We start from the raw sequence: 17,327 nt of genomic DNA on the forward strand, positions 1-17,327 counted from the left end.
CAAGGATATTAAAAGTCCACAAATCTATCGAAAATAAGAATCCTTCGCAGCTCACCTTTATGGACAGATGTCATTGGATTCAGCTTTGTCTCATGCCTATCATGTCAATTACCAGTTTGTAGCAGGTGGCTCAGGGCCAAGGGCACTTGTCCCAAAATCTATTTTGTCGATAGATAGGACAAGTCGGAAAGAAAAGGAAAGGAAAGGGAAGGAAAGGAAGGAGAAGTGGACAAGAGCTCTAATACATTTAGACAACTTGTGCAGCAATTACACACGTTTTTTTTAAACTTTTTTTTTTTTAAAGTGCCTAAAACTAGAAAAAACTACCTGGTGACAATAGAAATGGGTGCCTTCCCTTCCCCTCGCCACCAAACACTCAACCTCTTACAGCAAGTGTCAGTTTTAGTCCTTTTTACATCAACATTCCTCCAGGAAAATTCCAATACTTTTCTTTTCTTGTCTCTGGGACAGATTCACATTCTTTAGAAAAGGAGTCGGGGCAAAGGGAGGAAGAAAGATGGGAGGCTCTATAATCTTTGGCTCTCACAACAAACAATTAGCCCCCTTTGCTATGTTAGAGGTGGGGAGAGAGTGGGTGAGAGGGGGGGTGAGGGGTGGAGGGGGACGCAGGAGAGAAAGCAGAGGAGACAGAGAGAGAGAAGCAGCCCGAGCGATGCTCTTTTATGGCTCTTGTCATATGGATGAAGGCACGGCGCGTCCATGAGAGCGCACGCTCACCTTCAACAACAGGGCGTCCACGGGGCCCCACGGCCTTTTCAAACCCAGAGAGAGGAGCTCCTCAGGGGGCCATTACAGCATGAATAGGGGCCTGACAGCCCTGTGCAGCTCCGCAGGGCATCCATAAACGCTGACATATTGACTCCCCATGCCTCTACCGCTGCCTGAGTGTGAAAGCGTGAAGGGCTCGAAGGGTGGGATTCTTTTTCTTTAATATACTCTACTGAGTAAAACTAGGACATTAGCGCCACAATAATTGTTTGTTTTTAAGTCTAAGATAAAACTTTGTTCTGCATGAGGCAAAGGCTGTTACCCAAAGTTATGTTTTCTTTAATGTATGCATTATTGTTTTGAAAGACTTATTTCAATGTAAATATTAGGTAGAATGTGTGTTGTAATATTGCAAATATACTGTATTTGTTTTAATTATTCCTTATTATTATAATGCAAAACTCTACATTTTATGAGCATATGTTATTTGTATTCTTTAAAGTCAGATTATAAGGAATAAAACAGAGCCACATGGACCCATAAAGACTTCAAGGGAAACATAATGTGAACCTTGTTAGGACGACTGTTACCACATCTCTCTCTCTCTCCCCCACTAAGACTGAGCTTTGCACTGAGCGTGAGTCTTTGCTAATTGAGGTCACGGGCGAAAGTAATGAAATTAACAGAGTGAGCCCAAGAAAGTTAAAAAAAGGATGCAGCCCATTGGGGGTCCCTCTGCCAAATAGCACCAGAGCCTGAGCCTCGGTCCCACAGCTAACAGCACACAAAAAAAAAAAAAAATCTCTAAAAACCTTCGCAGGAAATCAAACAGTAACGTCTCTGGGCGATGAGCCGAGGTCTCCTGGAGGAACAAATCATTTTCTCAACAAAGCCAAAGAGAGATTACTGGGGCGCAGTATATAGGAATGCTACAGCGGACATTTTTTTAAGTGCCCAAGGGAAGTTTTTTCCTAATTTCTTTTGGCCAAGGCTGGGCAAAGGCAGCAAAATATTGTGTAAAAGTTTGTGTGATATGAGGACACAAGAAGGGAAGAATGATGGAAACTTTTAGAATAAGAACCAAAGATTCACATAAATAAAGACCAAAACTACTGATTGAAAAACATTGAATAACTAAGGCACGAAAGTCCTCCGTAATCAACTCAAAGGATGTTCAATCATATGTTTAAGAAAATATACTGTACTATCATACTCCACATTATATTATTATGCAATGACATTAAGTGGTTTGCAAGTAAACAAACTGTTTCCGAAGAGTTCCTTTAGAACAGTAATTCAATGAATATTTCCTGTAAATAGTTTTTTTTTCTTTATCTGGCCACAGCGGAAGCATTACAGTTCTGGGCATTCATTTCTGATAACCCTCCACTTTGACGGGATGTAATGTCTGTGGCACGGTGGCAAAAGCTTTTCATACTGAGACTACATATTCCCCAAGGAGAGAATGACTGACGATGCAGAAATAAGCCCATTAGTTGAAAAATAGGGGACAACATTTGAAGTTGTTATTTTGTCGGGCAAAGGACGGGAGCTCCACCCCACTGTTTGGACAAACCGCTTACACATTTTAACTTGGTTGGGGGGAAAAAACACATGTCTGATTTGCAACACTTAGGGGAACATGTTTATTGTCTTTGTGGATGTGAACGAAAAAAAAACCTTACTACGCACAATTAAAACAAATGATTATTTCAGTGGTGAAGCACATCAAGAGCATAAAATGTGAAATGTTCTGGCCCTAAGTAGCATAGGCTAATGGCGATTTTTAAACTAGCAGACCATGGTCAATGTGTCTCATTCATCACTGAGGGGGGAGAGCACGGGCGCACTGTGCTAAACGTAATTACTGTTGCACATTATGTGGGCTATTCCTTTATTGTAATAAAATTAGCCAGAAATGCTTTTTGTCTTTTCTAATGCAGCGCCATGGTTACCAGTGGACGGTCATAATGCAACACACTGTCCCGATCTGTGCCAGCTGTCAGAGTTTGACAACCTTAGGTGGCAAGGCGAATTGGAGGAAACTCAATTCTTTCAATAAATTATGTGGCTCTGACCTGCTCATCCAATGCACAATTTAACATGGACTTAATCATGTCCCGATGTACTCTATTCCCCCTTTTTGTGATCCTCAGCTTTATTGCTTGACAGATTAACAATGGTCTAAACACCAAGACAATGGTCTCCTCGCTTTATATTACACTGTTGCACTTAAAATTTCACAAGATATATGTATAGTTATTCTGTATTCCTCTAAGCTGCAATAAAAAATGTTCTGAGTGGGCTTTAACATGACATTTAAAATGCTGTAAAACGACAATATTAAGCCATGCACATCTTTGCAATGACAGGACTACAATACTTATTTCGACCAGTTTAACTGATTCAAGAGTAATTCAAGCATCATCATAACTGATATTTGAAGGAAAACATGTACAAAACTATGTTAAGTGTGAGATATTTTGTACAACATTTGTGGAATATCGGCAAACGCTATGATAAAGTAAAAAGTTAAATGTTACAAAGAAAAATGAAGACAGTGTTGCTCAGTTGAGCCACAAATAAAAGATAGTTTCGTATAACCCCGCTGGAATATTTGGCACAAATCGAGGCAGCAGCTGCACGCCAAAACTTGTCTCCTGACTGATAAGGGGCCTACATAAATAAACCGAGGAATTACTGGTGGACCTTTTACAAATGAACAGGCCTTTGTCAATGTTTGACATTATCTGTCAGCTGGCAACAACATTTATACTGTTTGGTAGATAACTTATTAACTACAATAACTTTGCTTTATGGAATTACATGGTTCATTTAACGCTGCTTTAGTCTGACATTACTCAGTAAACTGTTGAGTTTTTGCCAAGTCCAGGCAAAAAACAAAATACATACGATTGTACCTAAAGTCTATGGGACATTTTGAATATTGTAAATATAGGTACATACAACATTGTACTTTGTCGTCAATGCCACGATTGCTAAGAATCATCTTATTGCTCGTTGACACTGTTATTGGTGCTTTCTGACATGTGGGTCAGCCAATTACACTTGTTTTATTGCATCAAACAGATGGAAGCTTCTCTAATCATAGGCTTTGCTTTGGGCCGTACGTCACCTGGTTGCTTACTGAAGGGATTTCTTCTAGGGATACCAAGAGCGACCAAGAGGACATCTCCAAAGCAATTAAATGTCCAATAACTATATAGGATTTTCCCATTAGAAACCTTTGAAACTAATCTCACCCCGCCAAGAACACTTGTCTCTCTCCCCGTGGCCTGGCCCTGGAATCAGCAGTGAGGGATATATAAATGGCCTTTTAAAAAAAACATTGGCCCTCTTGTCAGACACATCTCCACTCGAGAGCAGCAACAGTCCACATGTCACACACTCATTCTCTTCCCATTTCCTCTGCTGCCTTTGCTTAGACACTCAACGTCTAACGAAGTAGACGGACTGCAATCCCCAAAGGGCCAAGCAAAACAAGCAAGCTCTGTCGGACAGCCCCGGTCATTGTCCACTATCGAAGGTAATACTCACCAATCAAGATTCATTACAGCACCACCCAATCTATGAATGAACTGCCCCACCACTGTCTGCAAGCGAAACAAAAAAACACAAGCCACCAACACACAACTGAGAAATAGACCTCCCAGGGACCCCCCCTCCAAACTAAATTGGATTGCCAATACGGCCCACAGACGTTTGAGAAAGTCGAGAAAAAACAATGGAGCAGAAAATAAATACTCCTAAAGCCACAATGATGGCTCCACTTGGTAAACTAACACAGTATTGATCGTCTTCTCTGTCTTCCCTGTTTTTTTGGGGTTGTTTGTTTAGAAAAGCCTCATCCCCGCTAATAGCTGTCTGAGAGTGTAATCTCTCCCTTGTCCTCCCCCTCCTCTCCTCCCCCTCCGCATTGCCTATTATGTGGCGCCTTTCAGCGCGCCTCAAATAGTTTAGGTTCAGTGTTGCACTGAGGGGTACAGGCCCTGGGACTGGGGGGGGGGGGACCAATTGTTTGCTAATGTTGACACCTGCCAGAGCAGGCTTGGCCCTATTTGGGGCCCGCCAAGCTGCGGAGAAAAAAAACTGGATGCTCCCCCTCTTTAGCGAGATTAAGTGTGGGTTGCTGGGGTCACAAATCACTGGACTCCCTCTGATGTGGAGAGGCACAGAGCCAGCGACGGAGCGCACTGAAAGAGAAAGCTGGAGAAGGGAGGGACAGAGGAGGGAAGAGGGATAAAGAGTGACAGTCTATTGTTTGCTGAAAAGGAGGGGAATAATGTATCTTCTTGAGTGCGCGTAACCAGTGTGTCCCATTCAGAAAAAAATATACATATATCAACAGTGAATCCACGTTGCCAAAGCACACAGCAGCCTTAACGCCTTTGCTTTCTGTCTCCTTTTTAGGGTGCATAAATGATCATATTAGAATGCTTCTTTAAAAAGCTTGAAATTCAACAATAACAGGAAAGACCAATTGTAACACTCCACATAGCAGCTTGTGTGCAATTTCCACACCCAAAATACAGCATTAGTAAACAGGATGCAATGTAATGAACCATCTGCTTTTATGATGATTTACAAGACTAACATTCTGGGCTTGGAAAAAAAAGTCCTGTTCTTTGAAAACAATTAAAAGTAGTATATGAGTAACTTTCAGTTTTTTTTCGATTCTAGTGGCCCCTGTGGACAACAGCAGTAGTGTTTTTACAACACTGGCGACGCGTGCATTTGTTTAGGAACTGAGTTAAAGAGAGTTAACAGGATGCATATCGATGACGTCATGTATTTATATATGTGTCTATGTTCAAAGGCATTCATAATAACTTTATAAAAATGTGTTGTTTTCGTTGATCGTCTCGTTTGCTGTTAAAAGTCACTTATGATCCTCGGAGGAAAATTAGACTGTTTCATAAACATTTAAAAGTTCCACGCAGGAGGTTTAAATATGAAGAAATAGCATTTCTACTAACTTTAATGTATACAAAGAAAAGTACAAGAAAGTGCTTGTCTACCCATAACACATATATTTAAAGCAGACATATAGTGTGAAAAGGGGAAGACTAGCGTTGGCTATGACAGACAGTGCCCTCTCCTCCCCCCCTTCCTTTGCAGATGTACATTAATGCAGGAAAGCCAGCGATGTGGGCTGCAGCAGAAGCGCCATCTCTGCCTTTAAAAAACTGCTGCTGTCCAGCCTGATCGTGTCAGTTTGAAGGCCCCTATTCAAAAGTATTCATGCATCTGCCTTTGACGCACAATAGCCGCCAGTTTATAAACTGTCTGCCCGGGCACCCAAAGGCTTTAGTTCGCATTGTCTTCGGCCCCCTTAATAAACTTTTCGGAGGAGTTCATCAACTTGCCTGAATGGCCCAATGCAGCAAGTCTCAAGACAGAAAATAACAGAAGGGCCTTTTCTCCTCCCTCTTCTTTCTCTAGTCCTTTTCTAGTGGCTGTTCGTCTAACAATGGTGAGGGGAGGCTGTCAGACATCACAGGACTGTTTTGTACCAATACAAGGGAAAAAAGCATTCTATGAAAAGAGAATGCGTCCTCTTAAAATGGAAATCAAAGATGATAGTTTATTTTCACATTTCGCAAAGAAGATATAGGCTATAGCAATAAACGAAAAAGGTAGTATTTGTGAGGCAGTGGAGCAACTTATTACAGCATAAATTGTGGTAAAAAAATATTTGGATTTCAAATTCAAATCCCCATGTTTTCAATTTCTAGATTATAACACAGTTGAAGGTGAAACAAAACTGGGCAAATTCAAACATTGAATTCTGTGTATCTGAATTCAAAGATTGCCTGACACCTGTTAGACAGGCGGCACAGAAACTGACGGGATGCAATAAAGTGTAATTTTGGCTGTAAGCCATTAATCCACTGTTACACCTTTAAACTCTGTTGGGGGAAGAAAAGGAAAAAAAAAACTTAAAAGTCTTTAATAGATGTCTGCAGTAATTAATTTCATAGCTAATTAAAACCAGGATATCCAGTCCATGCAGGCTGGCCCTGTTTAGCCCTGCTGCTGCATGGCCATAATTGGAGTAATAGCGGAAAAATAGGGGCCTGCTTTAGAAAATAAAAGCCCACAGCAGCGGTCCAATTCAACAACTTCACTATCCAACCACTGTTTATCCCCCCCTGCCCCCTTGCCCCCCCTATCCCCCACCATCTGACCCAAAAAGGCCTTATTGGCTGCCCCAGGACCAACCACCTACTGTTTCCCACCGATGCACTCGCTGCGTTTTAACACCCTAATTAGATGTGACAAGTTCAACGAGCGGGTTGGAGAGGAGGAAAAGCTGGTCAGGTTATGATTTCCGAGTCAGACTCACGGGGGAATCTCTGGACAGCTGATTCCTGTCAGACTCATTCATCTTCTTCCAGCCAATTAAACATCCTCAGCTCCACAAAGCCCGGGCAATTTGGGGGGGATACATTAAACGCCTAATAGTGGAAATGTTAATGTTTGCAAGGCGATGACAGGATGGGAGACTATCACTGACATTAGTAGAAAATAGCATCAGCAACAATAGTAGTAAAAATACTGTCATAGTTCAAGTGAGCATAAATATGACTCATCTTGATTGACTTAATTTAATCTAAATATATTTATATTGGGAATTTTAACCCATAAACAATAAAAATATTTGTCAAAAAATTAACTCTATTTTTCAAAAACAAAAGCCACAAAGTCAGTCACAAATTACTTGAAATAGGCCTCCCAAGAAATTAATTTACAACCAGGACACATCATGAAATTAATTGGATTTTGAATTATGGATTATAAAAACAAACCTAAATGAAGTTACACGTAATTCAGCTCCCTTAAAGTGTAAAGTACCCAAAACCACACCTGTTGATGAATATGTGTGGTGTGTGTGTGTGTGTGTGTGTGTGTGTGTGTGTGTGTGTGTGTGTGTGTGTGTGTGTGTGTGTGTGTGTGTGTGTGAGTGTGAGTGTGTGAGTGTGTGAGTGTGTGTGTGTGTGTGTGTGTGTGTGTGTGTGTGTGAGAGAGAGAGAGAAAGAGAGAGAGAGAGAGAGAGAGAGAAACAGAGAGAAGTAACATTTAAGATGAGACACTGCAGGTGAATAGGGTAAAATTTGTACTTATAGATATCATCATGAAACTTTGCCCATTCAGCATTGTATTATATGTTTTTTTCAGAAATGTTTGTATGAATAAGCAAGTCTGGAAATAAAAGTTGAGATTTCTGTTCCAGAGTATTAAAAAAACTAATGTAGAGCTAATGGCCGTGCAAACAGACAATAAAACAAACACCTAAATGTACATGTTGGTCGTTTTATTACTAGTTTGGAAGAAGATATGTTATGGAAGCATATCCAAAAATTGAAAATAAAAAACTGACCAGTGCTTGAAAAAACGTTACTTTTACCTGCAGTGTCTCACTTTAAGCAAATAAGATCAAACTTAAAAGAGGAAAACTTGATATGTTATGTGTATTTTGGACTGCAGCCCTGCAGGCACAGCGGCATAGGGGAAAAATTGGCGGAATAAAACACAGACCGAAATGAGAGACGCGCTGAAGCACCCTACTGTTGTGACAGGAAGATACCTGGAGGGCAACGTTTCCTCTTTAATTTGTCTCGTATGGGGTTTTCAGACCCCCAACCAGACATCCAATCCTCAGAGTCTGCGTAAGCCTACTGAATTAAATTCTCGATGGTGAAATTATATGCTATAATTAAATATCACTTCATTTAAAAGACGCTCGGTGGCATAGAAGAGACGGCATCTTATCAACGCGGTCTTCCTCGGCTTTCGTCGTTACGTTGTTATCACATTAATAGTAACAACATCTAAAGTGGACCTATCAGTATTTGTAGGGGGCTAAACAAAGGGGACCTATGGGTTTACAGCTTATATTCTGATGTTTTTTTTTAGAGTAGGAAATGTTAACCTTGAAATGCTACTATCTGCGCCTAACAATGTGTGATCATAACCCCATAAATGAGGGGAGAAATTGAATCCTTTTAAGTTATTAAGCAGGAAAGGATTATAAACTCGTCTTTATAAATGAGCTAGAAATCCCCATGTCTTCCTCTGTGCACTTTTAAATTTCCCACAAGAAGCTGGAGAGGAAAGATTGCCCCACAAGAGATGGAAAAACCATTTTTGTGCCCAGATAGGGAGTCGTCCCACATGGTGAGCGCCACTTTAATTAATAGACAGCCTTGAGAGGTATCACTGTCAGCCGGGATAATGGCGGCAGACTGAGCCAGTGTTTGTGCTTCCATGAATATTTCTGATGTGATCAAAGTCAAATGCCAGCACAGAATGAATTTAAGCCTACTCCATTTTTTTTTTTTTTTTTACCTAATACTTTGCCGACACTTAAAGCTAGTGACATGTCTCTCCAAGTATAGGCTACGGTAGGCCTACTACAAGCTTAAACTGCTCTCCTTAAAATTGATGCGTTACTCATTACTCGTATAAGCAATAGGTTTCATGTTAATATGTTGCACGGTTTGCTCATGTTACCTTGCTGGAACCAATAGGCTAATTTGTTACACTGGCAGTAGCTATTCACCATAATATATGGCAATGTGTCATTAGCGACAATTTATAGGCTAACACCAATTTTGAATTTGAGATGCTGAATAAAAAAAAAGATGGCACCAATTGTATCTGAGGGGAAATAGCCTACTCACACTTCACGATGTTGAAGATGCCTTCTAAGATGAATGAATGGATGGAGAAAATAATTGAACAGCTTTATAATATAACTTCCGTCCAAGAATTAAAATTAAAAGTAAAACTGGTCACACCACGTTACAGCCTGAGATAAACTGCAGTTAGATCATTACAAGCAACGAGTTACAAGGCAGCGGAAGTGCCTTCCTGAATAACTTAATTGGCTTTATAGGCCTATTATACATCTCTGTTAAACGTGTAAAATTAGCTCTTTTAACGGACACTGTTTACTTGGCTGTAAAAAATGTATAGGCCTACACATTTAAGTTGCCCATTTAAGTAAAAAAAATAAAAAAATAAAAGTGAAATTTGAATCAATGTATTTGCATTAGGCTATGCAATATTCACTTGATAATTATTTTATTTAGGCCTACTTAAAATAAAACATTTGTTGTATTATTATTATTATTATTATTATTATTATTATTATTATTATTATTATTATTATTATTATTATTATTATTATCGATAAAGTCATGAGTCTATCAGCGCCTGCCCCCTTTATACGGAGTGTAGGCCTACCGATGTAAAATCCGGTGAAATGTGGCTTGAGTGGCTGCGGGGACATGGGAGGTTAATCCTAGTTTAATGCAGTGAAGCACAGCGCAGGGTCTGGGCTATGATGGGTATGTTATCTCTGCCCAACATTTGGGTCTCCCTCAATTTCCACCCAGCCAAATAGCTGCGAGAAAGTGCAGATGGAGTCACTCTCAATGCCCGAGGAAAAAAACGTTATTAATAGCTAAATAACTTCCCCATACTTTCACTGAATCTCTCTCTCACACACTGTTCCAGATGGATTTGTTTGAAGTGGTCTCTCGCTTCATTCCCCTGTCCTCCTCATTCAGCACGGCTTTAGACCCGAAATATAGCTACATTATATTACCATACACTTAGAGACTGGCTGGGTGTGCGCAGAAGTTTGTGTGTGTGTGTGTGTGTGTGTGTGTGTGTGTGTGTGTGTGTGTGTGTGATAGTGCAAGCGTGCACGTGTGTGTTTGTATCGTGGAAAAGCATGGAGAAGGGCAGCTTTTTACACTTTTCACCACTATCCTGAGTTTCTCGTTAATTACAGCAGATATTATTCTTTTTCTTTGTTTCGGTAGGAAGCACATTTAATAATAAGTGTGTTGCACCTTTAACTAAAATTTTGCTTCACACTTGCCACATGGGAGTGTTAAATACAACTGGAAAAATGGGTTGATTTATGATGTAAATTAAGAAAGACGTACAGATGATACACCGCACACACTGCAACGGAAATGGAAACATTAAAATGTAAAAGTTTAAAAAACATATAATTTTTACGCATTATATATCCTAATTTTTAGCCAATTCTAACCAGAATATTTGACTCTCCTCACACCTCTCCGCTACTCTGTCACTTTCCCTCCCTGACGCGCGTAAATAATCCCACCTGGCATCTGTTTAATTACTGTGAGGACCTGCAGGTAATCCTGCGATTTGCTGAAGTGTCCATCGCCTGTCTGCACCTCATCTGACGGTCAGGTTGGTTACTTAAGTGTGGAAGATGGACGCTGGACAGCTGACTCACCTTCCCTTTCTAAGTAGTGTGGGAGCATGTGGCGCTAAACAAATATTGGATGCCCAAGTTTGCACAGATGTAGTGCAACCTTTGAACGAATTCTCGCGCGTAATTCAATTTAGGCACGTTATATTTCAGCTTTACGTGAGCAACTTGAATACAATTTCAGCAAATAGTAGAATTGAGGATGGACCAAGATTATAGAGGTTCAACACTTATAAAAAGAAATAATAAAAAATATGCAATACAGCAGCGTGAAAGGGCAAATACACTATGCTTCTACATCCTACTCAATGCAAGAAAATACCATTTACAACATTGTAATGTGGTTAGCAGTTTAAAAACACGTTTAATAAAGCCAGATTAAAGCTGGGATAAATCCGTGATGTAACCTCTGAGAAAATCATATTCACATATGGGCCTAATAAACAAATAGATAAATAAATAAAGTCTTAAAATCTGTATAAGCAAACGAAAAAAAAAATCTCATGAATTTTGTGCCCTGGGCGAGCCACTGTGAGCTCCGCTCTGAGATGAAAGTGAAAAGAAATAAAAGGCTGTATTTAATCTGCTTTAAAACCCCTCTCCACATAAGGGCTGCGCTTCAAACTGGGAGAGTGAGGGGCTGATTGGGGATAAATACATTTCTTACCATGCCCGCGAGCTATTACACCCGGCACGAACACAGCCACCTATTCAGCAACCATCGTTTCCAGTGCTTACTCTAATAAGTATTAACATTATTAGATGCCATCCGGATGCCGGTAGACTATTACGCACACAGGCATGCGTCTCTTTTTATAGCAACGTAATTGAGTCCCAATTTAAAACACAGGCAGCGCTAAGCAGAAAAATGGAAGCAGGAACATTATCTGGATATTTTGAACCAACAGTGGAAAGTCAATAATAATGCAGCGGTAATGTGGTTAACACTTAACAAGTCAAAACTATCACATTACTTCGAAAACGTGTCCTTGTATTTTACGCGCCTGGGCTGTGCGTAAAGAGCAGACTCAGCCCAGAAAAAGAAAAAAAATGTTGGTCATTTATAGCCAGCAGGGTTAACAGCCCTTCTATACAGACACTGGAGATATTTGCAACAAAATTGTGACATTTTCCTCATAACCTTAATGCGTGGTGTGACAGAGAAAAAAGAGACCGTTTTCACGCTATCAACCGATTCTTCTCCAATGGGCCATTATATAAAATTACAAAACTATCTACCAGCGGGGCGTACTGAATAATTCATCTCCTTGTATGTCTCTCCTTGTCCTTTGTCCAAAGTTTTCTCTCTCTTTTGCCCGATTTTTGAATGAGAATGGGCGGGCCCACAATCTCCTTTGCGCTGCCCTGCTTTCCAGGATTTGCTTTTGTACCCCGGACTCTTCACTTTACAAAAAGCGTCAATGGAGGGGAGGTTTCGCTACTGAAGTTCATCTTCAAGTTTGAAAAATATTTTGGCAGTGTGTCTTTTTGAGGGACCTAAACCCCATTCACACGTGTTTGATCCTCCATAAAGGAGCCAGGCTTTATATCGTTCGGAAGATGTGCATTTAAAAAAACGTTTTTTTACTCCTGGGGCATGACAAACAGTGAAGCACTATAGGCTACATTTAATAAAAATATATGACAATAAAATCAGAAGTCTGTCTTGTAAAATTTCGAAAAACTCTATTAAACAATAAATTCAAATTTCTCGCTGTTGTTAATTCTGACTAAGTATTATAATTATATTTGAAAAATAATGTAAAATATTCTACAAAAATTGTACATACCAGGGGTTTAACCATGCGTTTTAAGTTTATTATCAGCCTGTAAATACTGTTGAAACACTACACATAACAAAACAATATGACAATAAAATCAGACGTTTGTTACAAACAACTTAATAAAAGTCTAATTTTAATCCTGACGTGTAGCATTAGAATTATATTAAAAAAAAATCAAATGTGTAAAATATTCTACATAAATATAACATACCATGAGATGCCAATTCATTTTAGGGTTATTATCAGCTTGTGAATACTATTGAATAAAACTGACATCCAAAACCTACATCAAAGCCGTGTGTCTCCCACCTCGCAGCATTACTAATAGCAAATAATAATACTAACATTGATTCCCACTTTAAAGTGACAAGTGGTGAAATGTCAGTGAACTGACATCGATTGTGAACTGGGTCAACTGTCAGCTGTCGTTTAGAGGTCGTTAAACGAGTTGAATGAATGAGGAGGAATTCGCTACACAAATTAATTTTCTGCAGTTAAATACCTTCTGCCAAGGCTCTCGTCATAAATAATTGAGTGAATGAACAACTGCTGCTGCTGCTGGCTCGGAGTTAAAAGCAAAAACTAAATTCACTGCGTTTAGCCGTAACTCAGATGTGTGGGACAATTTCCCAAGAGGACGTTTAAGTTGGAAGTGTGTTTAAAACAGTCGCGTCCTGTTGACAAGGCTGCAATTAACTCTACGTCATAATGATAATAATAATAATAATTAGTTATTTCAAACATATGCAAAAGGGCCATATCAATATATATATAATTTCTGCAGTTAACTTACATTTATCACCGAGGATGCCATCGATGCTATGCTTTGTTTTCTTTTCTCCATCTTCATCCTTCTTATCACAGTCATCCTCGTCATCTTTTTTGCCAAATCGGGCCCTCAAAACGCGGCTGATGGAGCTCACTAATGGCAACAAAAAGGTAAATAAATGGGTGATTAGCCCTAAAAACCCCATAAAAGAACCATATAGTAATCCTGTCATACATTTTTTGAAAAATACCATTCAAAAATATAGAACAGGAAAAAGTTTCATAAAAGCAACTGCGCTGAAAAAAAATATATAATTAAAAAATTCTAAATAAAATTTGAATTATACTCTGAATGCAGGTAGCTATAGGCTATAAAAATAACGGAGGATTTTTTTTTTTTTGCTATTAGATAAGTGACATTGTATTATTAGTAAAGGGGCTACACACATGTTGGATTCAAAGTGGTGTTCAGTAGTGGTGCTGCAGTGTTGAACTCGTAATAAGAAAAAAATAAAAAATCGCAGCTTACCAGATGAAGCCTCACCTGAAGGAACAGTGCTTCTGTCGCACACCCCGTCCTTCAGCAGCTTATCCCGGATCTCCCAGCTGAACATACCGGGGTTTTCTCGCTTGTATTCCTCGATCCGTTTCTCCACGTCTGGAGTTGCCACTTGCTTAAAGTTTCAAGTGATTCAAAGGCAGGAGAAAGAAGAAAAAAACGTGGAATTTAGACGGTTTTAATGGAGAGGATTTTTTTTTAAGATGAACACGTTTTTTTTTTACTTTAAAGCATACAAAACGCATATTGCAAATACAACACAAAATATGTATTTATTTTTTTCAAATAGGAAAATGACATGGCACTAGTTAACACCAGTAAAAGACTATCTTACTTCCCCATAAAGCATAATAGGTCTAGGGTATAATAACAACAAATAGACTACTGTAATTTCAAAAATCTAATATGCCCATTATCTACTTTTAAATGTTAACGATACTGTAAAACCAAGCACTGCAGACAAAAAATACAATAACAAAAAAATGATAATAGTGTCTGAAACTGTTTTCATTTTCAGCTTCGAATTATACCATCTAGGCCTATATTCAGAATTACATTTAGGAGATCAAAAATATCAGCTGCAAAGTTTGTTATGTATTCAGACAAGACTACAAGGATGTTACAGGTGGGCTGCAATGTAAATGTGAGAACATGTTTTTATCCTGGTTGGATAAGGCACATTATAATAACTATAATAATGATTATGATGATAAATTATTACTTTCATTATATATATATATATAAATATATGTTGTCTTAACGTCAGGCATCAGGCTGTTTATAATAACACACAACCGTCAGTGTTCAGCTCACTCAGGTGTTTCGTGCACCTCGTGACGCCCGTACTTACAGAAACACACACACACACACACACACACACACACACACACACACACACACACACACACACACACACACACACACACACACACACACAAACACCCGTTCATCACTCCACTCACCCTCGGCTTGCTGCCTCCTATGGCGCCTGGACGGATCGAGCCGGTCTCCTGGTAACGGCACAGGATCTTGGAGACGCAACCGTGAGAAACTCGCAGTTGTCGCGAGATTACGCAGGGTCGGATGCCGTGGTGGGCCATCTCCACTATCTTGTGTCGGATGTGATTTGGCAGCGGCCTCCCGTTGATGAACACCCCGCCAAGCTGGTTCACCCTACCTTGGCCCAGAGGGGTGGACACTGCGCCACAATAAACAACAAACGTCTCAAAAACTGACAAGAAATAACAACATTTGCTACAAGTTATCACTTTGAGGTTTGTGTATGAAGCTATTTCGGTCTTGGTTTTGTCACAAACAGTGGCGTGTTTGCTGTGTTACTGACTTTTTAATGGGACGCAGTTTACGCACATTATCATATTATACAATTTCAAGAGAGCGACGTGCCAAATTCACCCAGCGTCTGTCTGGTTGACAGGATGTATCCAAGGCCACTTCAGGATCCAATTTCACATTCAAGAGACACTAAAGAGGGTGACACTTCGCCACCTTGATTATTCCTAGTCATGCTGTACAAATATTGATGTGATCCTTTGAGTCATCTCTTTGCTGTGTGTATTATTGCCATTTGCAGCAGCAGGACACTTGAACAAATCCCGGAGATCGAGTAACTCGCGAGCTACGTGGTTTTCGCACATTTCAGTCCTGGCCACTTGAGCACGAACTGGGTGTAATGGGAAAACTGTTTCCATAAATGCATGCAAATACAAAGTGATCTTTTTTTCTGCCCATATGTTCAGACGACTCGAGAATGGGCATCGGGAGTTTTGAGAAATTACCAATTAGATTGCTTTTTTTGTGTGTGTTTGTGTGTGCTTGTGACAATCTAATTTAAGAAATGTTCCTAAAAATGTCATTTTATGTGCGTAAATTCCTGTCAGGCTGGCTTCAATTTTAGCACAAATAATTGTTTAAAACACAATTGGTATGCCTATTAATTTTTAAATAATTAATAATAGGCCTTTATTTTAAAATAAAATTCGTTGTTATTTGAAAGGTAAACATAAAAAAATCCATGAATTTAAAACATATAACAATAATAAATACAAATATTTCCAGAATATTAACAAGCAGGGATAACAGAGATATGTCTGGACTCCAAATAAAATAAGTTACAAATAAATAAAAATCTGACCATAAATTTGAGGACAATATAAACCTGAATCAAAACACAAGAGTGGCATAGCAGGTATTTTCAAAGGTTAGGCTATACGTTGATTTTCAAAGCACGAACTGACGCTTTCTGCAACTACAATTCACTTTGGTTTCCGGGCAGTTAACTTTAATCACTGGCCGGAGGTCGTATTTGTTCAACCAGCTTTTTTCTTTATTTCCCTACAATCCCCAGTAAAAAAAAAAAAACTATGCTGTGTGTTTCTATAACTACACATTGACAGAGTGTAGAGTTGATGAGTTTTGTCAAGTTCAAACATCAATCGAACACACATGTTGTCACTTCTCTTACCTTCCAGAGGGAAGCCGGTTCTGGGGTAGTTTTGGCCTGGCGCAGGGCGCATCATCCGAGGCATCGTTCCTGGTAAAGTAGCCATCATGCTACTGCTGGACGAACAACCAAACGGACTCGAACCTGCTATACTCTCACAAAGTCCAATACAAAAAAAGGGGAAATGTCTTCAAATCGCTTAGAAAGTTGCAGTTACGGTCAAATCCCAAATCCCAGGCAGAGAAACTGGACAAGCCCTTCTTCTTCCACCGGGGAAAAACTAAAGTGATGCTTTTCTGCGATGCCAGAATATAAAGAATGAACAGTAGCTAAAAATCAAATTTAAAAAAACTCTGCAAAATACAGCATTCGCACTTGAAGTTTTGATTCTGAGCTGCAAAAAAACCAAAACAATGTAATGTTATTCTTTTCCCTTCGGATACAGTATAATGTCTGCTGGCTGGTTGGAAGTAGTTTAAGTGGCCAACTTTCGTGCATGTCGTAGGAGGAGACAGCCGAGCGCTCCCATAGGCTCCCAGACCTTTCTTTTATGGATGAAAGAGAGTGGGTTTAGCCAGGAGCCGGCCGACCAATCAGAGCGATACATTCCACTTTTAATTCACGACTGTCTCCCTTCATAAGACCACATAGACCAAAAACCATGCGGTTCAAAATGTTATTATATCTAAATGTTATTCTAAATCCCGTCTTTTCAAAAACGTGTCTGCCTCCATGACATTCAGCTGC

General features: G+C 39.6%; 1 protein-coding gene across 3 annotated transcripts in view; it reads right to left on the reverse strand.

The window, feature by feature from the left end:
- pax7a (paired box 7a) overlaps positions 1-16,689 on the reverse strand; it is a gene marked incomplete at both ends in the record, with an annotated part of 48,152 nt that extends 31,463 nt beyond the window's left edge. The window contains 4 exons of one of the 3 annotated variants that reach the window (XM_080026844.1): positions 13,586-13,714; positions 14,090-14,234; positions 15,082-15,317; positions 16,602-16,689. In XM_080026844.1, coding sequence (XP_079882970.1) covers positions 13,586-13,714; positions 14,090-14,234; positions 15,082-15,317; positions 16,602-16,689 — 598 coding nt within the window. The remainder of the gene's footprint in view (positions 1-13,585; positions 13,715-14,089; positions 14,235-15,081; positions 15,318-16,601) is intronic. The other 2 variants (XM_080026845.1, XM_080026843.1) reach the window with 2 other exon arrangements.
- Between the last annotated feature and the right edge of the window lie 638 nt (positions 16,690-17,327).

Source organism: Ammodytes marinus (assembly GCF_949987685.1).
Source record: "Ammodytes marinus genome assembly, chromosome: 4".
In the NCBI taxonomy this organism is placed as follows: Eukaryota; Metazoa; Chordata; class Actinopteri; order Uranoscopiformes; family Ammodytidae; genus Ammodytes; species Ammodytes marinus.